The sequence below is a fragment of the Amblyraja radiata genome, chromosome 11, assembly GCF_010909765.2.
Source record: "Amblyraja radiata isolate CabotCenter1 chromosome 11, sAmbRad1.1.pri, whole genome shotgun sequence".
Classification (NCBI taxonomy): domain Eukaryota; kingdom Metazoa; phylum Chordata; class Chondrichthyes; order Rajiformes; family Rajidae; genus Amblyraja; species Amblyraja radiata.
The window spans coordinates 53,140,986-53,166,104 of NC_045966.1; the positions used below are offsets into that span (position 1 = coordinate 53,140,986).

Here is a 25,119-nt window from a genome sequence, read left to right on the forward strand (position 1 = left end):
CTATTTTTACGAGCCCTATCTAGCTCTCTCTTGAAAGTATCCAGGGAACCTGCCTCCACCGCCCTCTGAGGCAGAGAATTCCACAGACAAATGGGTGATGTATCTGGTCGTCAGGTCTGAAGAAGGGTCTTGACCCGAAACGTCACTTATTCCTAGATCTTGCTGCCCCTTCTCAGCACATGTAGGCATTAATGATGGTGCAGCACTGTTGGACATCCATTTCACTTGGCCAGCTAACACCCCAGCGGTATGAATATTGACTTCTCTAACTTCAAATAACCCTTGCTCTCCCTCTCTCCTGTTTCCTAGTTCTCTGACCAATCTGACTGTCCTCCTGATTAAATCTTATCTCCGTATGCCTCTTTGTCAGCTTCCCCGAGCTAACAATGATCTATTCTACATTTTCCCTGAGCTTCGTCCCCTTTGATCTCTCGTTCTCACACCTTGCCCTTCCTTATCTTTGTGTCTCCCTCTCCCCTGACTCTCAGTCTGAAGAAGGGGCGATGAAAGAATGGGTCGACTTGGCTTGGAATTTAGAACGATGAGAGGGGATCTTATAGAAATATGTAACATTCTTAAAGGAATGGACTGGCTAGATGCAGGAAAAATGTTCCCGATGTTGGTGGAGTCGAGAACCTGGGTTCACAGTTTAAGAATAAGGGATAGGCCATTTAGGACTGAGATGAGGAAAATAGTCTTCACCCAGAGAGTTGTGACTGTGGAATTCTCTGTCAATTCACTGGATGTACTTAAAGAGAGAGTTAGATTTAGCTCTTAGGGCTAACGGAATCAAGGGATATGGGGAGAAAAGCAGGAACTGATTCTGGATGATGAGCCATGATCATATTGAATGGCGGTGCTGGCTTGAAGGGCCGAATGGCCAACTCCTGCACCTATAGTCTATGTTTCTAAGGATCTCGACCCAAGATCCCTTCTCTCCACGGATGCTGCCTGTCCCGCTGAGTTACTCCAGCACTTTGTTGACCTTCGGTGTAAACCAGCATCTGCAGTTCCTTCCAGCACATCTCTGACGACACCAGGAGTTGACCTCTGACCCCAACCGCTGACGACACCAGGAGTTGACCTCTGACCCCAGCCGCTGACGACACCAGGAGTTGACCTCTGACCCCAGCCGCTGACGACACCAGGAGTTGACCTCTGACCCCAGCCGCTGTCTGACGCAATCCGCAGCAACGCTCACCTTCACGGCGAGGTCCCCCCGGCCTGGGCTGTCCACCCAACGCCAGCGTCTCTGCGGTCACGTCAAGCGCCAAGCGCAGCCCAGCGCGGATTTCCCAGGCGTTATCTACGACAGGAGAGTCGATGTGAATGCGTTCAGTTTTTTCCCTTTTAGTTTGTGAGAGGGGAAAAAAAATCTCCCTGCCTTCAGGCGGCGCTTGGACGCGGCGGAGCGGGGTCCTTGCTGGCGGGGCTCTGCTCTGACGACATCAGCTGCGAGGGGCACGTGTGGCGGTGGAGGCTTCGAGAAGCTCCGTGAGCAGCAGCGGCACCGGTGTCGGGACCTTGCTTCACGCTGCCCCTTGAACCCCGCTCATCCTCCCATCCAGCGGGCAGGCTCCGTCATCCCACCCCGGAACCACTCGCACACGGACTCGGCGGCAAGTCGGACCCGGACCCGGCCGGACCCCAGTGGGCGCGGACACCCGGACCCCTCGCTCACTCACTGCAGCCTCCGCCGTCGCCATGATCCACCTCGTGCGCTCCGCGTCCCGGCGCCTCGCCACCGCCACCGCCACCACGGTGAGTAACGCGGGGCCGCCAATCCACGGCCTCGCCTGCCCGTGGCAGCCAGTGACCTTCAGCCCGTCCCTGCGGCGGGTGGATGGGGCCGGGGGGTGGGTGGGTGGACGGAGGGTTAGTTTTGTCGTCCCGGTTGAATACCTGCGTCGGGCCTTAGCTTATGGACGGTGCCCGGGTGGCGATGCGGGCCCGTCTACCCGCTCCGTCTCCAGGGGCCGCCCTGTAGTCAGTCCGGGGCGCTGCCCCTGTCCAGCCCCAGCGGGAAGATGCCCGGGATGGGGACGGTCACAGTCGGCGCCCTGTGAAACACCTCACACTCTATCTGGCAAGAATCTCCGGGCTTTTGCCCCCTCCCCTCTCTTCAATACATTAAAACAAATCTCTCTATAACGTTGTTTTCCATAAGACAAGGTTTCTAGGAACGTAGTCACCGTGTTACAGCAGAAATATCTACAATAAAACTGCTGTTCCAGCACCTTTGGAGCTTTGGTTGATCCGGGCTAACAAATGTTCTTGACTAGTTGATCGATTAACACCCAAAGTACACTTTCTTACGCAATTGGTTTAAAATGAGCTGGACTCCAGCTCCAGCCACAATTCTACCTCTTCGTGATGCCCCGACTGTGGCTCTGGCCACATGCCTGACCCACAGTCTGGACTCTGGCCACATGCCTGACCCACAGTCTGGACTCTGGCCCCAATTGTACCCTGGAACTTTGGTTCACATTCTAGACAAATGAGTGAGAAAATGCCAAATTATTATGATTTCTCATCATGCTGGATTATTGTAGTTTTACCTCACTATGCAAAAAATCCATTGTGATCTTTGGGTACATGTGGACCCAAACAAAGCTTACTCAACAATTTTATACTGTTCTCAATGCACTCCGTTTTATTTCCTGTCAAGTTGTAAATGGGCAAGATCAGTCATTTGCTATGAATCCTCTGGGACCATTAAACACATTGAGAAGGACACAAAACCTAGTTTACTCAGCAACTCTAAAGTTCTCTCTTTTGTCTCTAATGTTACATAAATCCAGCAAAGAGTGTACCCCCAGAGTCGACCTATCAGCTGACTTTGAATGTACTTTTTTGGTCACTTGTTTTATTGTGAAAATGTAACAGAATTTGCAGATGAAATCACTGCTGATGTGAAGCTTCAGGTTCATTTTCCAATGGTTTTACTGATATTCTTTTCAAAACATTTGACATAAAAGTTGTAGGATATGCCCAGCAGGGAATTTCTTCTTCACTTGGAAGGACAATGGTGGGAAGGGAAGGAGTAAAACAACTGTGGTGGCAGTCCCCTCTAATTCTCTCTGGCAGAGAGAGGGGAATAGTTAGTACAATCTCAAGGTCGAAGACTTGGAACAGAAATGGCCAGTTCTGGTGCAGATGGAGAATGCAAATTAACCTGCAAATTAACCAAGGTTGTAGAATTCAATATTGAGTTTGCAAGATTATAAGGCGCTCAGATGGGCAATGAGCTGTTCTGCAAGCTTACACAAGGCTTTATTGTAAAAGAGGCCACAGCCAAGTCTGATTGGGTTGTGAATTAAAGTGGCAGGCAGCAGTGAGCTCAGAGTTGTTCCTGTGGACTGATTGCAGGAGCTCTGCAAAGTGGTTTACCAATCTATGATTTTTACAGTGGAGAAGATACCACTATATGAAGAAGGGTCTCGACCCGAAATGTCACTCATTCCTTCTCTCCATTGATGTTGCCTGTCCTGCTGAGTTACTCCAGCTTTTTGTGTCTGTCCACTTTATGAATGCGGACTACAATACCCTAGATTGGAAGACGTGCTGGGGGGGTTGCAGCTTCACTTGGAATTACGGTTTGGGTGTTTGTATGGCTGGAGGGGAAGATGTAAAAGGATAAGTGATGGATTTCCTGTAATTGCATGGAAAAGTGCTGTGGCCGACCCAGGCAAATCTGGGAATATGTGTGATCGGCATGTTAAATCATTTCTGGAGATTTCATCACTTTAAAACGTTGGAATGTCTCCAAAAGGTTGCTGTGAGATGTTGCAAGCAGTAGATAAGAGTTCAAAAGAAATGATGCTGGTTATACTAACCACCATTAACTTGGTTAATGAAATGAATAAAATAAATGATGGGTGAATGCTAACAGTAAGATGTTTTCCAGGGTCATTGGAATGGTTTGAACCAGGATGTCCTTCAAACATTGGCAAGACGTAATTATGCGTGAGTATTTTTATTAATCACATGAGTGCAATGGTCTTGTTACCCAACAGTCAGCTTTTGAGCATTAATATATTTCTAGTTTATTGTCCAAATAATCTGGTAACTTGGAATTGTTATGCACATTTATATGTATATAGATTGCTTAAATGTGTAGGAAGGAACTGCAGATGCTGGGTTAAATCAAAGATAGACACAAAATGCTGGCTGTTGCCTCTTCCCATGTGATCTTTGAACTTGAAATGTCATTGCTTCAATGGGGTCTTGCATTATTGTCACCATGTATCAAACTTCAAAGTTCCAATTGTTTGGGTCTTTTTGCAGTTCTTCCATTCATTCTCAGAATTTGGATATTCCAGATACAGAGTCCCAGTAGTGATATATGGCATTGAAATGGGGTATTCCATGTCAGCCCAAGTTGGCATTTTGGGCTAGTCTATTTTCCTGCATTTGGTCCAAATCCTTTGCTCCAAAGAAAAAAAGGCCTGATCTATCCATTCTTTGGGTAACACCTTGGTTGTGCAAAGTACTTATGATACAGAGTCGTCATATATCATAACAAGTACTTTAATTTGTATGGTATACATACAGAGACCATCGAGATGAGTACTGTAGGCTCCGAATCGTGTTAAAACTAAAAACAACATGGCTGCCCGCATGCCACAAGGTGGTGGTGGTGGAGGTGTGGAAACCTTGACATGGATTATGGATCAGGTCATCAGCAGCAAAACCAGACATGGATCAAATCAGCAATACTGTTTAATCTATATCCCCTTCTTGGGCATTCAGGATAGTTAATTAACACAATTGCAATGTATTAGTGTGTGTTACTAAATTGCTCTGCTCTTCAGGAGAATGAAGTGTACTATGTGATTAGTTATAAGTAAATATTAATATGGAGTTTTCAAATTATCAGAAATTTCAGTTATTAAATATTTCCATATTGATATGGAAGTCTTTAGCTGTGATTTGTATTTCTCAGGTCTGAAGCTATTAAAGGTGCTGTTGTTGGCATTGATCTGGGCACAACTAACTCCTGTGTTGCTGTGATGGAAGGCAAGCAAGCAAAGGTAGGTTGCTATGCTAGTTCAAAAACTTTAGCAGAACTTAAACTCCTAGTATATCTCATAGACTTTTCGTTTGAGCTTTTTTAGTCACTTTAAAATGCGACAAATCAGTCAAACTTTTCACAGCATCTCATTAAGAAGCTGTTCGAATTAAAGCGTTACAGCTTTCAAATTTACAGCATAGTACAATTGCTGTTCGTTACTCACGATTACTCGGTCAGTGAAAATTTTCAATCTTCAGATAAGTTGAGTGGCTGTGTCAATTAACCTACCGGCGGGTAGGCTCTAAACTGGATCAAGCTGGCAGAGATTTAGCCTCTTCAGTTCCTCTTCTACGGAACCAGTCCTTCAGGCAGTAATCTCACACAGAGATCCAGCCCAATCTTCTACCTCCTGGTAGTAAGGTAGTTTTTGACTCTAATGTAATGACAGTCTTTACAACGTCTCAAGGTTTTAGCCCTCGATAGTCACTAATTTGCTGACCATGGTTCAGAAGGTAATCTTACGTATTCCACGAGCTCTCCTCAAGAAATTCAAAGCCTTCGAAAGATGAATATTCCAAAAACACTCTTGATTAATAGTTTCTTTATTGTAGTAGTACAAAACAGTAAAATCACTCATAAAACTTATTTTTGTATATGTACATCGTCTTCCAGCATGTATACATTTCAATTATGCTTGTGATCATGGTCGAAAACTAACATTCCCCCCAGTCTTCATCAAACTAAACAAAAAACTATCTGGTCGTCTGCGCCAGAAACCTAGCCACAAACACGCCCCAGACTACGTATAAATCCCATCCACATAATTACAGGCAGATAAAATTAAAGGTAACTGGTTATAATTATAATATACTGAGTTAAGCTAAATGGCTACTACATTCAGAAATACATTATATATAAGACTCTTCGGATCGTTTACCTTGTCGTGGTGAAGAGGCTTGCGTGTCCCCATGATTCCGAGAGCGATGCCGTCGGAAGCACCAGCTTCTGGTAGGGACACCCATGGCAGTAAGGTCGAGGATGAGGGCCCAGACTCAGAACGATCCAACCTACAAGACCTCAGCGGCAAACCAGGCGGACAAAGTTATCTGTAACACAACGGCTGTGAAGGCGGATGAAGGCTGCAACAGATCTATCAGATCCAATCGTCTTGGTTCCCTTGCCATTTGAACGAGTTGATTGATTTGTGAAGGACTGTGTGCTTCTTGGAGTGCAACATCAAATACACGTTAAACAAACACACGACAGACGTCTTCGTTCTGTGAGTAGCACAAAACTTCTCAAGACTTTCGGCAGTCGGGGAAGGGCGACGGGAGCAGGCCACGTGATGGTTGGAAGCTCCTAGTCAAGAACCGGCACGGAAGCGGTGAATGCTTGATTCAATCGCTAAACTTTGGGCGGAAGCAGGAAAGTTGTTCGGTAGCAGTATTCATGTCTGAGCAGCCCAATTTAGGATCCACTCTGCTCACTCTGAACTGGGAAGGGGCTAGAAAAGGTGCCCTAAAAGTAGTCTGCTTCGCCTCATCATGTCTGGAAAGCCGCTGTAATTGCCGGACTCGTACACATTTAAAGATACAACACATCTTTATTAAACTACTTGCAGTATTGGATATGCAGCACATTACGTCCAAGCTTCTGCATCTACTGCCTGATGTAGGCGAGTTCCTAATATTTTAAAGCATGTACTAGGCGGGGCTACTACTAACAAACACTCTGATTGGCTAGCATGCAATAGCCAATTTACAGTCGCATCCAGAGGGATCACCATCATACGGTCGGAAACCATCAAGAAGCGAAATTATGAAGCTCAGAACTTGGAATATACGAACTCTGATGGACAACCCAAACTCAGACCGACGAGAGAGAAGAACCGCCTTTGTTGCTCGGGAACTCCGAAAATTCAGCTTTGACGTTGTTGCTCTGAGTGAGACCCGCAGAGCTGGAGAAGGGCAACTAAAGGAAGAACAAGATCAATACACCTTTTCCTGGAAAGGTCTTGATCCTAAACAACTGAGGATCCATGGAATAGGTTTTGCTGTCCGAAGCGGCCTACTTCAGAAACTGACAGAGCAACCACTGGGAATCATGATGGTGGTTTATTGGTTTTTGACGAGCTGGACTCGTAGAATCCTAAGACGTTCGTTGATTCCCATCGCTCCATAGATGCTGCCTCACCCGCTGAGTTTCTCCAGCATTTTTGTCTACCTTCAATTTTTTTTTTTTCGATTCAGTTCTTAAATGATTTTTAAGTGGTACATTACCAACATCTTTGGGGATCCAATATACAAACAATGCACCTCCAACTATCTGTGTGTGGTCAGTGCTTGAACAGGTTTCTTAGTTATTGCTTTGTATTCAAGGTACTGGAAAATTTAGAAGGTGCCAGAACAACCCCCTCTGTAGTTGCATTTACAGCCGATGGTGAACGTTTAGTCGGAATGCCAGCTAAAAGACAAGCAGTAACCAACCCGAAGAACACTTTATATGCAACAAAACGCTTGATTGGGCGGCGATTTGAGGATTCTGAAGTACAGAAGGATACGTAAGTTTGAATTTTATCTGTAATCAAAAATCATTCTTTTTTCAAGATTGCAATTTTGATTATTCAACAGTAAAACATTTTAACTTTTATTTTAAATGTTCATAGTGAAAATGTGTCCTATAAAATAGTCCGTGCCTCTAATGGTGATGCCTGGGTGGAAGCACACGGGAAGATGTACTCTCCAAGCCAAGTTGGGGCATTTGTCTTAATGAAAATGAAGGAAACAGCAGGTTGGTGCAAGCATGGCAAAAGATTTATTTTAGAACCTCAAGGAGAAGTGGATTACAAGAATGTATAACATCACCTTTTTTGTTTTTAGAAAGCTACCTGGGACAATCCGTGAAGAATGCAGTTATCACAGTGCCTGCATATTTCAATGATTCACAAAGACAGGTAAAAACAATACGCAAATTTAAGTTTTTTTTGACTGACAAAATTAGTTTATGTTTAATGTTGGTAAGTAAGCTACATGTCAGTATTGATTACTTGGGGGAAATTGTGTTTATTTTCTATTTACCTTATTTACTGTGGTATGTATAATCCTCAATCATATTTCAAATTATAACTGTTTCCTACCTGTGCCTTATGAAACAAGTGTTAATTAATATGGCCAAAAACTATTACCAAATATGTGAAGCAATCAAATTTATGGTGTTGCAACGGTGACTGGCCATGTAAACTAGTTCTGGGAGCCACCAATACTGCATATTTAATATTCCATTACGCTCTTGTTCCTTCCAGCTGAAATTATATTTTAAACTAATACAAGTTAGTTTATATATTTTTGAAATATTTGGTGTGTCCATTTAGGCCACAAAAGATGCTGGACAGATATCTGGATTGAATGTTCTGCGAGTCATTAATGAACCCACTGCGGCAGCTCTAGCATATGGATTAGACAAATCTGAAGATAAAGTGTATGTAAAATCAAACTTTTAATTTCTGTTTTATTGAAAAAATGAACACTCTTGAATCTGAATACCATTTGTGCATTCTTGTTACTTTGAAAGATATCAGTGAATTTGTTGCAACAGTATAATAGCTGACATGGTAAAAAATAGTTTGACTTTCAATAGTAAAGCACTCGAAATGTGTGACTTCGATCTGTGTTTCAAAAGAAAGTGAAGAAATTGTGGAATAGACTGTCATGGTGCCTGAGACAGGAATTCTGCTATCAACTACAAAATTTTAAATTTCAATCAAATTTAATGAACAAATTGTATGCTTAAAGCGCTTTCTCACGGGGTGACTTGACGCAAGATGTAACCAGAGTGAAGTGGTCGTGGTCTAGCACGATATCACACGATATAACGGGGGGTAGATAAAGAGTTCCCATGGGTACTCGGCATTTCTGTTATTTGTGCGAGTGACTTGTCCGTCTCCCGAGCTTTCCCGTTAAATCTTGAATGAACATTGTGAATTGTGAAGTGTCATGTGGCAAACCTTTTTAGACAAGCATTACAAGTGAAAATTGCCTGCCCTCATGCATAATTTATTTTATGGCTCTCGTTCCCTTCACATACAGAGAAAGTTATATGGCATCGCTAAAATCAATATGCATTCCGAGTATTAAATATAATCGTTTATACTCAATGTTAAACGATTACAGATCATAGAAATGTAGTGAGTCCAGCGCGACTGTAAACGGCATGGGAAAAGCCGGTTTGTGCCAAGTGTATCTGAGTGAGCCGCATACAGAAAACCACTGAAATCTCGAATTCACGAGTTCAGAATTTATAAACAAAGTACTTAGAGAATCATAGGAACAGAAAATAGGTCACATAATTTATATAATAAGTAACCACCATTCCAAAATCAAATAGTATCGAATCAAATGAGTTCAAAAGAGATGGACAAAGCTTGAAAATAAAGACATTCACCGAGGGCGGCCCGCAGAGGTGACAGCGGAACCTCCGGTCGGTCCTCGAAGAAAGGGGAACTAAATCCCCATTCATAAAAGAGAAGGTAATTGCGCAGGAGGGTTAATAATTGACAATCTGCTGCTGCCTGCCTGCTGAGTTAAAAAGTTCCCACGGTAGACTCACGATATACAGTGTATCGTGAGTCTTGCGTGGGAACTTTTTAACTCAGCGGGCAGGCAGCAGCAGATTGTTGCTCCCTTCAATTTCACCCCACCTACACCCCTCTGCTTCCCGGCCATGTGTGTGACCCCTTCCCTCCCCTCTTCAGCTCCCCGCCCATTGCACCGCCGCGGGGGCTTTGCACTGTCTTCACGTCGGCGATGCCAGCAGGTCAGTGCCAGTCACCGGAGACGTCAGGACCAACGGGACACCGACCCCCAGGCCCACTGCAAGCACTGAGATCCCAGAGATCCACAGCCAGCAGCAGCTCAGCCCCGTTCCAACTCCAGAGGAACACGCTCCCCGTAGGGCCAGAAGCTGATGGTGTGCAAGGTACGTCTTGTTCTTGGGGTTGCGGATGAGGGGGCGCAGCTCGGGCTGTGACGTCTCCGGCCACCCCCCTGTACAGGAGCTGAGACTGGGAACTGTGGGGTTGTTTGCAGTTGCAGAGGGAGGGGGCAAGGGCGGTGCAGTTCCCGGTCTCAGCTCCAGTCCAGGGGGGTGGCCGGAGACGTTCGGACCAACGGAACACCGACTGCAAGCACGGAGATCCCAGAGACTCACAGCCAGCAGCAACTCTAGCCCAGCCCCGCTCCAACTCCAGAGGAACCCGGGTTGCGGATGAGGGGGCGCAGCTCGGCTGTGGGCGAACTGCCACTTGTCGCTGTAGCGGCCCATCGGGGAGCGGGTTCCTGTTGGTCCTGACGTCTCCGGCCACCCCCCTGGACAGGAGCTGAGAGACGTCAGGACCACCAGAAGCCGCTCCCCAATGGGCCGCTACGGCGACAAGTGGCAGTTCGCCCACAGCCCGAGCTGCGCCCCCTCATCGGGACACCGACCCCCAGGCCCACTGCAAGCACGGAGATCCCAGATCAGCAACTCCAGCCCAGCCCCGCTCCAACTACAGAGGAACACGCTCCCCGTAGGGGCAGAAGCTGATGGTGTGCAAGGTACGTCTTGTTGGGATGGCGCAGCTCGGGCTGTGGGCGAACTGCCACTTGTCGCCGTAGCAGCCCATCGGGGAGCGGATTCCACTGGAGTTGGAGGGACAGGGAGACACAGCGGCTTTTGAGAATGGTGGGCAATCACTTCCAAAGTTCTGCCCACACAGTCAGTACACCTCTCCTACACTTGTCTCCCGCACTAAGATCATCTCGCAGAGAATGATCCCAGCCTAACAGCATGTTCATTCCAGATTACTCACCTTCTGTCCCGTCTGTCCAGCTTCCGGGTTCACCGTTCGCAGGAGTTCCCACGGTAAACGCAAGAGTTATTACGGATATCGCACTGGCCACTACGTCCCTATAATGTTGCAATGTTCAACCACAAGTGCACAAGTCACTCTTGGAGAAATTCAAGCTTGCATGAATTTTCTCCCGAGTCAACAAGTTACACGATTACCTGCCGTTAGCGCCACGGTGGTCCACGAATGCCGTACGGTTATCGTACGAGGTTCCCACGATGTTCAACTCTGGTTACCTCTTGCGTCAAGTCGCCCCGTGAAAAAGGCCTATTAGTAAACGTGAGAGGTTGTCTCACAAACCTGATTGATTTTTTTGAAGACGTGACCAAAAAGGTCGATGAGGGCAGAGCTGTAGATGTTGTGTACATGGAATTCAGTAAGGCTGGAAGGTTAGATCGCATGGGATCCAAGGAGAGATAACTCAATGGATAGCAAATTGGCTCCATGGAAGGAAGCAGAGGGTGATGGTGGAAGGTTGCTTCTCGGACTGGAGGCCTGTGACTAGTGGTGTGTCTCAGGGTTCGGTGCTGGGCCCGTAATTGTTTGTCATCTACATCAATGATTTATAGGAAAGCTATTGTAGGCTTGAAAGGGTTCAGCAAAGATTTACGAGGATGTTGCCAGGACTAGAGGCTGTGAGCTATAGGGAGAGGTTGAGTAGGCTGGGTCTCTATTCATTGCAGTGCAGGAGGATGAAGGGTGATCTTATAGAGGTGTATAAAATCATGAGAGCAATAGATCAGGTAGATGCACAGTCGGGGAATTGAAGACCTGAGGACATAGGTTCAAAATGAAAGGGAAAAGATTTAATAGGAATCTGAGGGGCAACTTTTTCACACAAAGGGTGGTGGGTGTATGGAACAAACTGCCAGAGGATGTAGTTGAGGCTGGGACTATCCCAACATTCAAGAAACAGACAGGTACATGGATAGGACAGGTTTGGAGGGATATGGACCAAGCGCAGGTAGGTGGGACTAGTGTAGCTGGGACATATTGGCCGGTGTGGGCAAATTGGTCCGAAGGTTCCACACTGTATCACTCTATGACTCTAGACCTATCAATGTAATCATGTACAAAGTGATCGATGTGCATGCTGATGCATTGATATAAAATCTAGTCTAGAAGTTTACTGTACACAAGGTTATTGGGATTTAAAAAAGCTACATTTGTGCTCTACAAATTGTGAGATGCCATCTAAGATATCGTGTTGCAATTTTAGGAACAAACCACACAAAGTAATGGTCTAAGAAGCATTTAATAAAAGGATTGAGTAGAATAAATCACCTGTGTCCCTAAGTTGGGACTATGTTTACATATTTTGTTGTGCTGCAGCAAGTAAGAATTTGATTGCCCTTTCTGGGACATATGACAATAAAACACTCTTGACTCTCTTCAGTTCTGTTATGTTGAAGGGTTGCTTAGGCTGGGTCTCTATGAGAGAAAAATGCTGATTGTTGCTCCAACAGAGATTTTCAACATTTCTGGAGTTCAGTAAGAAATGTATGTATTTAAAAATAAATTTCTAGTTGTGGGACAACAAAGCTCACAAATATCAATTGGTTGCCAATTAATTCATAGAAAGTTAAAGATTTTTTTAATTTAAATGGTGATCAAAATATGGAACTTGCTATCATTATAGTTGAGATAAAGAGCATTTGTACCATCATAGATAGATTAGTTAAATACATGGAGAAAAAGAATAATACGTTGACAAGATGCCGTAAACAATAGTCAGAGGCTACCATGGAGCATAAGTGTTGGGTTTACTGAACTGAGTTACAAATTCTCTGTATGATGGCCTACTAGAATTAAACCTAGACTGTTTCGGACTGGAGTCAAGAAGCAATTGTTCCATGTAGTCGAAAGCTGGAGCAAGATCCCTTAAGGTTATGATCAAATTTAAACCTAAGCTCAATAGACCTGAGAAAGGTGAAGATATCAAGAGATGAAGCAAAGAAAGGCTACTGCATAGATCAATTGACATTAATAGGAGATTGAAATTATCCTTCTGAAGAATGGTGTTTGCTGTTTTTTGATAGGTATGTGACCAAACAGAGAATGGAAGGGCATGGATCACATGTAGATAGAAGAGAGGTTTCATTTCACAAGCACTCTGGGTCTTTCCTATGCTGTACTATTTCTTCCGTTCTATGTATGCAATTAATTGCGTATAATATGATTGTAAGTGTTTTTTCATTAAACTGGATTAATTTCTGTCTTGTATAGTATCGCTGTCTACGATCTGGGTGGTGGCACCTTTGATATCTCTGTTCTGGAGATTCAAAAAGGAGTCTTTGAAGTAAAATCCACAAATGGGGATACGTTTTTGGGAGGCGAGGACTTTGACCATGCATTGCTCAAGCACATCATCAAGGAATTCAAGAGAGAGGTCTGTATTTACAATGACTATTGAAGTTGATGGGCATGGAAGAATGCATTTTAAATTTGTTAGATTTAATTGTATAATAACATTGCACTGAAAGGTAATGTTATTTCCATTGTAATAATTCTCATGAAAGCCAGTTAATTTATATCAGTGAGGAGTACAAGAGCAGCATCAAAGTTGTATCTCCAGTGACCTGATGAAGCTAGAACTCAACTTCATGCTTGCAAAAAAAACTGGAACAAAGTGCTTCAGAGCTGACTGATCCCACAGTAAATTAAGCACAGTGAGGTTGCAGGTTTAATGAAACAGATGTATATAGAAAGCATCCCCACTGGTTGCATCGTGGTCTGGTATAGCAATTCCAATACAGGAGCGCAAGAGGCTGCAGAGGTGGACTCTGCCTGGGCTATCACAGGCGCAGCCCACCCTCCAAAAGTATTTGCATAAGATGCTGGCTCAAGAATCAGCATCTATCATCAATGATGGTTGCCATCTAGGCACAGCTCACTGGGCACAACAGTAAACTAGCTTGTCACCGCAACCATCGGGCAAGGTGATACAGAAACCTGACGTCTCACATCACTAGGCTACATTCCTGCAACTATCAAGTTCTTGAACCAAACTGTCCAACCTTCAAATTATATTTTTGTACTTGTGTTGATTTTGTTTTGCATGGTTTTTAGAAAATGTCAGTATAATTTATGCATAATTTGCCTTTGTTTGTTTGAGTCTATGCACAGTGCCCTCCATAATGTTTGGGACACCCATTTATTTATTTGCCTCTGTACTCCACAATTTGAGATTTGTAATAGAAAAAAAATCACATGTGGTTAAAATGCACATTGTCAGATTTTAATAAAGGCCATTTTTATACATTCTGGTTTCACCATTTAGAAATTACAGCAGTGTTAATACATAGTCCCCCCATTTCAGGGCACCATAGTGTTTGGGACACAGCAATGCCATGTAAATGAAAGTAGTCATATTTAGTATTTTTTGCATATCCTTTGCATGCAATGACTGCTTGAAGTCTGCAATTCATGCACATCACCAGTTGCTGGGTGTCTTCTCAGGTGATGCTCCGGCAGGCCTGCATTGCAGCCATCTTTAGCTTATGCTTCTTTTGGGGGCTAGTCCCCTTCAGTTTTCCCTTCAGCATATAAAAGGCATATCAGTTGGGTTCAGATCGGGTGATTGACTTGGCCACTCAAGAATTGACCATTTTTTAATTTGAAAAACTCCTTTGTTGCCTTAGCGGTATGTTTGGGATCATTGTCTTGCTGTAGAATGAACTGCCGGCCAATGAGTTTTGAGGCATTTGTTTGAACATGCAGATAAGATGTGTCTATACACTTCAGAATTCGTTATGCTACTACCACCAGCAGTTGTATCATCAATGATGATAAGTGAGCCAGTACCTTCAGCAGCCATTTATGCCCAAGCCATAACACCCCCACCACCGTGTTTCACAGATGAGGTGGTATGCTTTGGATCTTGGGCAGTTCCTTCTCTCCTCCATACTTTGCTCTTGCCATCACTCTGATGTAAGTTAATCTTCGTCTCGTCTGTCCACAAGACCTTTTTCCAGAACTGTGGTTGCTCTTTTAAGTACTTCTTGGCAAATTGTAACCTAGCCATCCTATTTTTGCGGCTAACCAGTGGTTTGCATCTAGCAGTGTTGCCTCTATTTCTGTTCATGAAGTATTCTGCGGGCAGTGGTCATTGACAAATGCACACCTGACTCCTGAAGAGTGTTTCTAATCTATCGGCCAGATGTTTGGGGATTTTTCTTTATTATAGAGAGAATTCTTCTGTCATCAGCTGTGGTCTTCCTTGGCCTGCCAGTACCTTTGCAATTAGTAAGCTCACCAGTGCTCTCTTCCTTCTTAATGATGTTCCAAACAGTTGATTTTGGTAAGCCTAAGGTTTGGCTGATGTCTCTAAGAGTTTTATTCTTGTTTCTCAGCCCTTATAATGGCTTATTTGACTTTCATTGGCACAACTTTGGTCCTCATGTTGATAAACAGCAATAAAAGTTTCCTAAGGTGATGGAAAGACTGGAGGAAAGACTAGATGCTGAGAGCTCTCTTATACCTGCATTAAGGAGACATTTAAACACACCTGAGCAATTACAAACACCTGTGAACCCATGTCCCAAATGTTATGGAGCCCTGAAATGGGGGGACTATATATAAACACAGCTGTAATTTGTACATGGTGAAATCAAAATGTATAAAAAATATCCTTTAATAAAATCTGACAATGTGCACTTTAACCACATGTGATTTTTTTATTTTACAAATCTCAAATTGTGGAGTACAGAGGCAAATATATAAATGATGGATCTTTGTCCCAAACATTATGGAGGGCACTGTACCTATGATGCTGCTACAAGCAAGATTTTACATTCTACTTGTACCTTACCGTACTTGTGCATATGGTAATAAAGTTAACTTGCCGTATAACTTCAATATAATTTATGAGTAGATGTGGCAGGAGTTTGAACTATTCCATACTGAGGTACAAAGGGAAGGTGGGTGTTTCTTAGGTCTGTTTCTTTGTCTTGGGCTTTTCTACCTCCCCATAAAAGTGAGTTTAATTGCATACCTTTTTTTCTTTGTGTTGATATAATTAGTTGTATGTATCTGTATGTTGATTTAATAGCTAATACACCTACTGTTATATTAAATCTTATTTAATTTTTAGTCTGGTGTGGACCTCACCAAAGATAACATGGCACTGCAACGTGTAAGAGAAGCAGCAGAGAAAGCCAAGTGTGAGTTGTCTTCATCCCTTCAGGTGAGTGTATATTTCCCAAGAATATTTACCTGTAAATTTTCACACAGGGGTTTTGGAACTCCAGTTTCCCATACTAAGTTGACCTTGCAAGTAATGTGGATGGGATAGCTAAAGATGTATTGGCATTTATTCAAGCCTGATTGGAATTCAGGGTCACATAAAAATTGCTTTGTTTTAGACTTTGATGAGGCCATGCTAAGAATCATATTAGTTACTGCATTTAGAGAGGATAAACTTCAGGTGTAGTGCAATATAGTTTCACAGAACCAATTTGTGTGGTGAAGGGAGTTGTATAGTGACGAAGGTGTGTACGGAAGGGCATTATTCCAGAGTTCAGAAGAATGACATATTTAGACATTAATGCCAAGTTGCTTTTTGTTAGCGAAATAGACTAAAATTGGGGGCGTTTTGACAATAAATTACTCTGTCACGTTGGACTGAGATGAGAAATGTGCTCACTAAATAGCAAAGCAGGTTCAAGTTCTGTTTGCCCTATGAGTTCATGTTCAGTTTGTGGACAAAATAATCTGATAATCTCAACCTGGTCTATAAAAGGCACAGGTTTAGCAAATAATGCAGGTTTGGTGTTCATTGTTATAGTTTAATATTATGTGAGATTGCAGGAAGTGGAAAATGCAGTATGGAGTGCATCTTGGTTTTGTTTAGAGATGGATTACAAGAAATGTTAGTTGCTATTTCAACAATTCATCTTTGTGTTAATTTAGTCTCCACTAATTTATCATTGTCACCTCCAATATTTAAAGATGAGATGGTGAGTGTTCAATGTCTGCATGTTCCTGTTGGCATGAAGGGTAAGTCAGGCAGGAGTAAGGAACTCTGACATGAGAAAAATCGATGGTCTGGTTTTGGGTGGGGGGGGGGGGGGGTGGGGAAGAGGTAGCTGGGATCAAATGTATTCCCAGAGGAGTATTGGAGATTGAGAAGCCTATGTAAGAAGGAAATCAAGAGTGCAAAAATGGGGCTTGAGATACCTGGCAGGTAGGAACATTAAATAGGGTAACTAGGAAATGAAAGGGGCCCCTCAGAAAACAGAGTGATCATCTAGCTGTGGAGCTGCAGGAGATGGGCGAGGTCCTCAATTAATATTTCTTATCTTTTTTACCTTGGAGATAGAAATGAAGATGAGGAATCTTGGGAAAGTTAACAGCACTATATTGAGAATAATCCTTATCTACAGTTAATGAGCTGAATGTTCCCAATTGTTTGAAGGAAGATAAATCTCTGGGAGCTGGTGAGGTATATCCAAGGGAACGATGGGAAGCTGGAGATGAAATTGTGGAAGGAAGCCCTGGCTACGAATATAAGAATCCTCCTTAGCCATAGGTGGGTTGCTGGTGGACCGAAGGGTGGTTAATTGTGCTCCTTTATTTAAGAAGGGATGCAAAGAAATACATGGGAACTATAGGCCAGTAAGAATAGCATTTGTATTAGACACATTACTGGGAAGATTCTGAGGGATAAGGTGTACATGAATTTGGACAGGTTGTCTAGGAATATTCAGCATGGTTTAGTGTGTGGGGAATTGTCTCATGAATCTGATGAAGTTTTTTGAAAAAATAACCAAGAAGTTTGATGAGGGCAGGGTTGTAGACTTAGTCTATAGACTACCCTTCTAATTGCGGAACTCTTTATGACGGATTTTGTTTATAGCGGACGAAGCATCCCCACTGTAATCAGATACCACTGTCTCTTTAAGAACACAGGCCGCTATCAGAACACTAGGAATTCATTGAAATTGACAAGCAATTGCTCCAATTGACAAGCACTTGTGCAATGATACTCAAATAAACAATGTAATAAAAAGCTTTCAGCATTGTTAGCTTGCAGTAGTAAAAAATATACATTTTAGTTATTAAAAAGAACCGTTTCTATTTGAAAACCACTTGTTTCACAGAGTATATAGACTTCAGCAAAGAGGTAGTTGATTTTTCAGAATGGAGGTCTTTGTTTAGGTGAGGGAAAAGGAACCGGAGGATACAACATTTTCACACGGTGGTGGAACTAGCTTAAGTAGGGCATTTTGGTTGGCACAACCGAGTGGCTGAAGGGCCTGTTTCTATGCTCTGATTAATATGTGCAGAGTTCTAATTAGTTTGTTCAAATAACTACTTGAACCTGGACATTTGCACTCTGGGGAAAAAAATGAAGATTTTACTGTGATTTCCAGCCAGTGTATTGGCCTACTGGTTTTAGAAGTGATTAGCAGAATCTTGGAATGTATATTACAGGTTCACCACCGACTTTCCAGCAACTGATTGCCCAGCACCTCTTTTCATCTGAACAAAACCACGAGAGCGCACTTGAAATCCTGCACCCGCCCACGCCTCCAAAAATAAGGCGGCCGATCTCGACCTACTCAGGACTTCCGCGCTGGGTCGAATTTGCACCCTGCGGCCGGGACTCTGAAACTCCAATCCAGATCGGTTCCCATGTCCAACTTCCGAGACTGACTGCGTTATCTCGGTGCCTAAGAGGACCATTCTGGTACCGTTAGACTCCTCTTGGAGGCCATGACCTCTGTTGGCCAGGCAAAACAGATCATCCAGAAATGCTCTGGAATCAAGGGTGCTGGAAAATCTGTGGAGGACCTGTATTTGTTATTCCAGCAATTTACTAACAAGCGTCTCTTCTACATTTGAACAGACTGACATTAATCTTCCTTATTTGACAATGGATGCATCTGGACCAAAACATCTCAATATTAAAATTACTCGTGCTCAATTTGAGAACATTGTTGGTGATCTAATTAAGAGGACTATTAAGCCCTGCCAGAAAGCCTTGCAAGATGCCGAGGTCAACAAAAGTGACATTGGTGAGGTCATTCTTGTGGGTGGAATGAGCAGAATGCCAAAGGTGAGTGACATTAAGATATTAAAGCCAGTTTGAGTATCATTGAGGGAGAAAGGATTTGAGTATTGTGGTTTGAAATTGCACTGTGCCATGATGTTTTACAAAAACACATCATTCTGACATAAGATTATGGGGAACATCTTAGATAACTGAGCACAGTGTTTACATTCCTATCACCTTTGTGGCTATTATTTACCAATACTCTGGACAAGAAAATCTAGTATTTGTTTTGATGTTCACTGCTGATCTGAGTTTAGGTAGAGAGAAGAAACGTGATATTTTTCAGTTTGCGGGGAAAAGGTTAGGCGGGATTTCTGTGACTGAAAAATATGCATGCACCGGATAGGACTCTGCTGTTGGGTACTCCTTGCTCGAATTTACTTGATAACACTGCTTATCTAGTCCTTCATGTAAGTGGGAGCTATTGGGTGGGCTAACCTTGGGCTGCTGACATTGGAACCTTGAGTCAATGTCTTTGGGTAAGTTTGGAACTAATTTGAGATGAATATAAACTGAACGTAATATATTAGGCTCTGTTTTGAAGTATTTTTTATGTTGTAGCTGCCAAATAATTTTTGTTTGTGATTATAGCTTATCTTTGTTTGTTTCTCTAGGTTCAGTCAACAGTTCAGGAGCTCTTTGGTCGTTCCCCCAGTAGGTCTGTGAATCCAGATGAAGCTGTTGCTGTCGGTGCTGCCATCCAAGGGGGGGTGCTTGCTGGGGATGTCACAGATGTGCTGCTGCTTGATGTTACTCCTTTGTCACTGGGTATTGAGACCTTGGGAGGCGTTTTTACCAAACTCATCAACAGGAACACTACAATTCCAACAAAGAAAGGCCAGGTGTGCAAATGAATAGTTTAACAGAACCAACTTTTATTTAGTAAATGCAGTGTGTTAAATATTATGATCTGAAATTACAAGGCGTTGGGATGTTCCATGCATTATTTTGACCCTGAGTGTTGCAGAATATGTACATGGAAGAAAACTACACAATTTAGTAAAATTATCGCTAATAAAAATGAATACCTGCACTTTATAATCCAATTTAAAAGGGAAAATGGAGTGTTATATATTTTAGCTATTTAATTATCTGTGTGCTAACTCTATTCCATATAGTTCATAGTTCAGCTGATATAGTGATCTCATGACAAATAAAAGTTTTTCTTTAAATCGAGCTTTTGCTTTAAGATTACAGACATCCCAAATTAAATGCATCTTGTATTGACTGTTCATGTGCGGCAGGTCTTTTCGACGGCTGCTGATGGACAGACACAGGTTGAGATCAAAGTGTTTCAGGGAGAGCGAGAGATGGCAGCTGACAACAAACTTCTGGGGCAGTTCACTTTGGTGAGTATGTAAGAAATTTCTCAACACTCTGAGAACCTAGTAATGAAGTTGTGCAGCTAAATTATTTTTGAACCAAAATGACCTTGCATTAATTTGAAAATAACCACAGGGCATAATTGCATGAAAGAGCTTGGTTGGACCTAATACTGAAACTACAGCCAATATTCCAAACATTGAAATATATTTGAAATTAAAGCCAGTTTGAGTATCATTGAGGGAGAAAGGATTTGAGTATTGTGGTTTGAAATTGCACTGTGCCATGATGTTTTACAAAAACACATCATTCTGACATAAGATTATGGGGAACATCTTAGATAACTGAGCACAGTGTTTACATTCCTAGAGTTCTTAAGGATTTTCTTCGAACTGCTTCCTCTTGTAAATTATGGATTGTCTCACAACATCCATCCCTAATTATCTTGAATGATGGAACTGCTTCAGTGGGGTGGAAGATTGCAACCTTCACATGGTCCGCCCTGTTTCGACTAATGGAATCAACTCAACGCGCACAAACGGAAGATCAAATAAACAACTTTAGGCTGTGCACGCCACACGAAAGAAGAAGAAGAACTGCTTCAGTTGTAAGGGCATTCCATTATTGCAGAGAGTCAGGCATTGATTGCTTATCCCAAGTGGATATGCATTTCTATGTTAGGATGGTGTCTGACAATGAATGCTGACCTTGTTCTTCAAGGCAGCGGAGGTTGCAGATTGGAAAATGTTGGTAAGAAACCCATGCTAATATGATGCAGTTCGCATTCAAGATGTTCTTCTTGCGTATGGCGTGCACAGCTTAAAGTTGTAGGACAACTTGTTGTCTCCTATTAAAAAAAATTGATTGTGCGCGCCAGGTTGATTGCATTCGTTGAAACAGGGCGGACCACGGGAAGGTTGCAATCTTCCACCCCATTCAAGATGTTAATACTCTGATTGAAGTACTTGTATCCGAATGTCATCTCAGCATTCTTCTACATTTCACGTGAAATAAATATTTTGGGGCTGTCGAGGATTAGCAACCCCACATTTTGTTGATTTACAAATGGTAATGCTTTTGTTTTGCCAGGTTGGCATGCCCCCTGCTCCCCGGGGAGTTCCTCAAATTGAAGTAACATTTGACATTGATGCCAATGGTATTGTCCATGTTTCTGCAAGGGACAAAGGCACAGGCCGTGAACAGCAAAGTAAGTAATAGTGGTGTGTACAGAGATATTGTCTTTGAAATAAAATATTTGATCTCATTTTTTTCAAAATGTTTTCACTTTTAGAAAGGGGTTTCAAAATGAACATAGTTATTTTTCAAGTGAAGGATCTGTTAAGTAAACGTTGCGAAAAGAAAAGAGATCCTGTGGGCATTGGGTTATTATTTTTTTTAGAGAAGGAACTGCAGATGCTGGAAAAATCGAAAGTATATAATAAATACTGGAGAAAATCACGGGGTGAGGCAAGAAGAAGGGTCTCGACCGAAACGTCGCCTACTTTTCTCCATAGATGCTGCCTCACCCACTGAGTTTCTCCAGAATTGTTTGTCTACTTGGGGTTATTATGTAGGCTATTTGTGATACTTGTAATTTATTTGAACTGCTCGTTGAATCATTACAACTTTCTAAGATTTTCAGATAATGTTTTATTTAATTGAAATTTTGGAAATTATTTCCCATTTCCAGTTATCATCCAGTCTTCTGGTGGACTGAGCAAGGATGATATTGAGAACATGATCAAGAATGCAGAGAAATACGCTGAAGCAGACAGGAGGAGAAAGGTAAGACAGCTTTATAGTTTGGCTCCAAGACAGGAAGAGGATTTTGATCAGAAAGGTTGAAGTGAAGGTTGGTAGTTCCAAATGAAGATGTTGGAGCTGGGGGGAGGATGTGAGTAAGAGTCCAGGCATGAAATTCATTTAATTACAAAGCAGGAAAGGAGGCGACATGCCACCACCTGGTAAGATGAAAGCAAATTTTAGCAAAATGATAGCATTATGTAAGAACAGTCGAGTAATGATATTCAGGTACTGCTTTACCCTTTCCTCAAAACTGGGGTCATTGTGATTTTTAAGAAGGTATTTGCCCTAGAAAAAAAACAAGATAGTAAAATAGATGTACAGGGTATTAAAGGGTCACTCCAGCATGGATTGGAATTTGGCAGAGACAAAAATAGTAGTAATTTCTTAAGAGTAGGTGATTGAACATGGTATTTTACAAGAGTCACATAAATAAGTCTTGGGATAGAAATTATAATTTCCAGAATTGCAGATGAGACAGACGAACTAGCAACAAATGCAGGCCTCTGGAGCGCACGCTGTCATTTAATAAGATCATGGTCAATATTGCTGTGACTACAACTCCCCTGCTATCCTGTCACCCCTTTGCTTGTTAAGTATCATTCCATCTTTTGCCTTACTATTTTGGTTAAATAATGTAAGTTAGGTGCAAAGGGCGGATTTTTGTTCAAAAAAAAAAAGGAAATTTAATCAACGTCGGCCTTCAGGTGGGAAGTGGAAGCTACTTGAGCACAAACAGTTTGTAGGCAGAGTTGGGGAAATAGGACGGGTCTACTCTGAAATATTGTGTGTCGGATTCATAGCTCATTTCTTGCATAAATCTACATTCTGTTTTAAGTGTGAACTCATTGTCAATGTAATTGAGCTTTTCTCCAGATTCTGGTGTTATATTTTAAACATTTTGAAGGCCATTATGTAATTATTCACAATGTACATTCAAAGTTAGATTAAATTTGATAACTAACAATGAATAAGCACAACAAATCTCTGCCCTGCAGTTCCTTGCATTTAAACTCTAACCAGTTAATGAATTTGTGGTTGGAGTCGTTGTGGATAGGCTTTTATTTTGTTGGTTTTCACCACAGGAAACTGTTGAAGCAGTAAACACTGCTGAAGGAATTATTCATGACACAGAGTCTAAAATGGAAGAATTCAAGGAACAGCTTCCAAAAGAGGAGGTATGATTTTAGCATTACAGACTGCCGTTAAATGGGTTAAATTTCAGCAATCGTCAAAAATGGTTTAGTTGATAACTTAGTGAAAATTGTCTTTCTTTTTATATAAACTAGTGTGATAAATTAAGAGAAGAAATTACCAAAGTGAAGGATCTCTTGGCACGCAAGGATTCAGAAACGGGTGAAGCCATCAAAGCAGCAGCATCCAATCTACAGCAGGCTTCATTAAAACTCTTTGAGATTGCATACAAGAAGGTAAAGCTTGATTTTACGTTCACTACTATGTATTTGAGAGTCTAGGAAAGGGATGGTTAATTTTTTATGTTCAGTCTTGTTGTAATTTGAATTCTATTTACTGAAAGTCTAAGGCCATGTTCTAGTTCGTTCTTGAGCATAATTGAAAAACTTTTGGAAACATGCACACTTAATTGCTTTAATCGTTGATTTTCAGATGGCATCTGAGAGGGAGAGCTCGGGCAGCACAGAAAATACAGAAGGTGGAGACAAGAAAGAAGAGAAACAATAAAAGGCTTAGTTATTGCTATAATGAACTGGCAAGGGGACATAAGCTTGGGAGCAGCAGAGACAGCCGACGACTTTTTCCTGAGCGAATTTGCACGATATTCATTCTTGTACTGTGTTTTCTGCAGTATCCTATATACATAGTTTTTGTTTAATGTGAAAAGTATCAGCATTGTCTGCATTTTAACAAAAGTCAGGCGTGTCATTCCTGCAATTTAATTTACCTTGTGTAAGAAATGCATCTCTAAGGGCCAGAGTAGTAGAAGAAATAAACTTTTTGGTTCACAGCCAGATTGTAATTTCCTGTATGTGATAAGTTCCTTTTATTTGCGATGGGGCAGTGAAATGCAGTACTCCATTGATCTCTGCTGGTGTTTTAATTTGAGAGCAGACTGTTATTCATGGAAGAGCATTTTGTGTACAGTCCCAGTTGTAAAACAGAAAGTGGCACTTGTTTGAATATAAACCTGACAAATAATAATGTTTTAGGACTTCTGCACAAGAGATAAAAAATAACTTGCAAATGAATGCTTGGATTGAAAACTATAAGATAAACTCCAATATCTCAAAGGAGAAAGATTTATATTTAACATATTTATGGGAGCCCTCAGCAGCTAAAATGAAATTGTACATCTTTCAGCTCGATGGTGACTGGCTTTCAAATAACTTTCCGGTTTATCATGTAATTTGTTCATTACCAGCAGCATCTCCTGCTCCACAAACAGCTGCTTCAAGTGACACAAAACGACAAGGCATAATCCTTTGTTTATTAATGATCTGTTTAACTGAAATGGCTGCATTCTGGCTCATGAGAAGAAGTTTGATCAAGTTGTATCAGACACAGTTGCTACACTGAAAAGATGCAGGTACTTTCAATAGTTGTTCATGATCTAATCAGTTACATGCACAATAAATCGATTTTTTTTTAGGTTTGAATTCATTTGTCTGCTCTCGAATATTGAAGAGTGGTGGGTGGGTGGGAGGGAGTGGTAGAGAGTAAGGAGCACTTATGGCGCTCCTGCTACCAGTTCTTAATTGTACGAAGTTGTAACTAAATTTAACTGGAAATATTTAGTAATCCCAGCCTTGTGATTTATTTGTAATAAATGTTAAAGATGAAATGACAGGGCTTCTGTAACCTGTTTGTTCCACAAAAAGTGTTTAGTTGAAATTAAGGTGAATAACGAAGTTTGTTAATATTCTAGACGCAGTATGGAACATTAAGTCATGTGTGATTAACGATAGGATGTAAAATAATTTTGTGATGCAGATTAACAATAGTTTAAAATGAATTCAAATTAAATACTGAAAATCTTAAGATCCCTGCCATGACCCTATGAAA

The 25,119-nt window shown here is 42.1% G+C and overlaps 1 protein-coding gene and 2 non-coding genes across 3 annotated transcripts; all 3 read left to right on the plus strand.

Moving 5' to 3' along the window:
• The first annotated feature begins 1,441 nt into the window (after nucleotides 1-1,441).
• On the plus strand, nucleotides 1,442-24,898 carry hspa9 (heat shock protein family A (Hsp70) member 9). Its single transcript, XM_033029933.1, has 17 exons — nucleotides 1,442-1,761; nucleotides 3,908-3,966; nucleotides 4,946-5,033; nucleotides 7,393-7,574; nucleotides 7,680-7,804; nucleotides 7,894-7,967; nucleotides 8,385-8,491; nucleotides 13,125-13,287; nucleotides 15,991-16,083; nucleotides 18,748-18,957; nucleotides 19,569-19,796; nucleotides 20,199-20,303; nucleotides 21,367-21,484; nucleotides 21,968-22,062; nucleotides 23,166-23,258; nucleotides 23,370-23,510; nucleotides 23,707-24,898. The coding sequence occupies exons 1-17, from the start codon at nucleotides 1,705-1,707 to the stop codon at nucleotides 23,779-23,781; spliced, it is 2,013 nt and encodes a 670-aa protein (XP_032885824.1). The 5' UTR covers nucleotides 1,442-1,704; the 3' UTR covers nucleotides 23,782-24,898.
• LOC116978836 lies at nucleotides 19,040-19,112 on the plus strand. The gene has a single exon (XR_004413578.1). It is a non-coding gene; the product is annotated as a small nucleolar RNA SNORD63 (small nucleolar RNA).
• On the plus strand, nucleotides 20,558-20,630 carry LOC116978838. Its single transcript, XR_004413579.1, has one exon. It is a non-coding gene; the product is annotated as a small nucleolar RNA SNORD63 (small nucleolar RNA).
• Nucleotides 24,899-25,119: the final 221 nt, after the last annotated feature.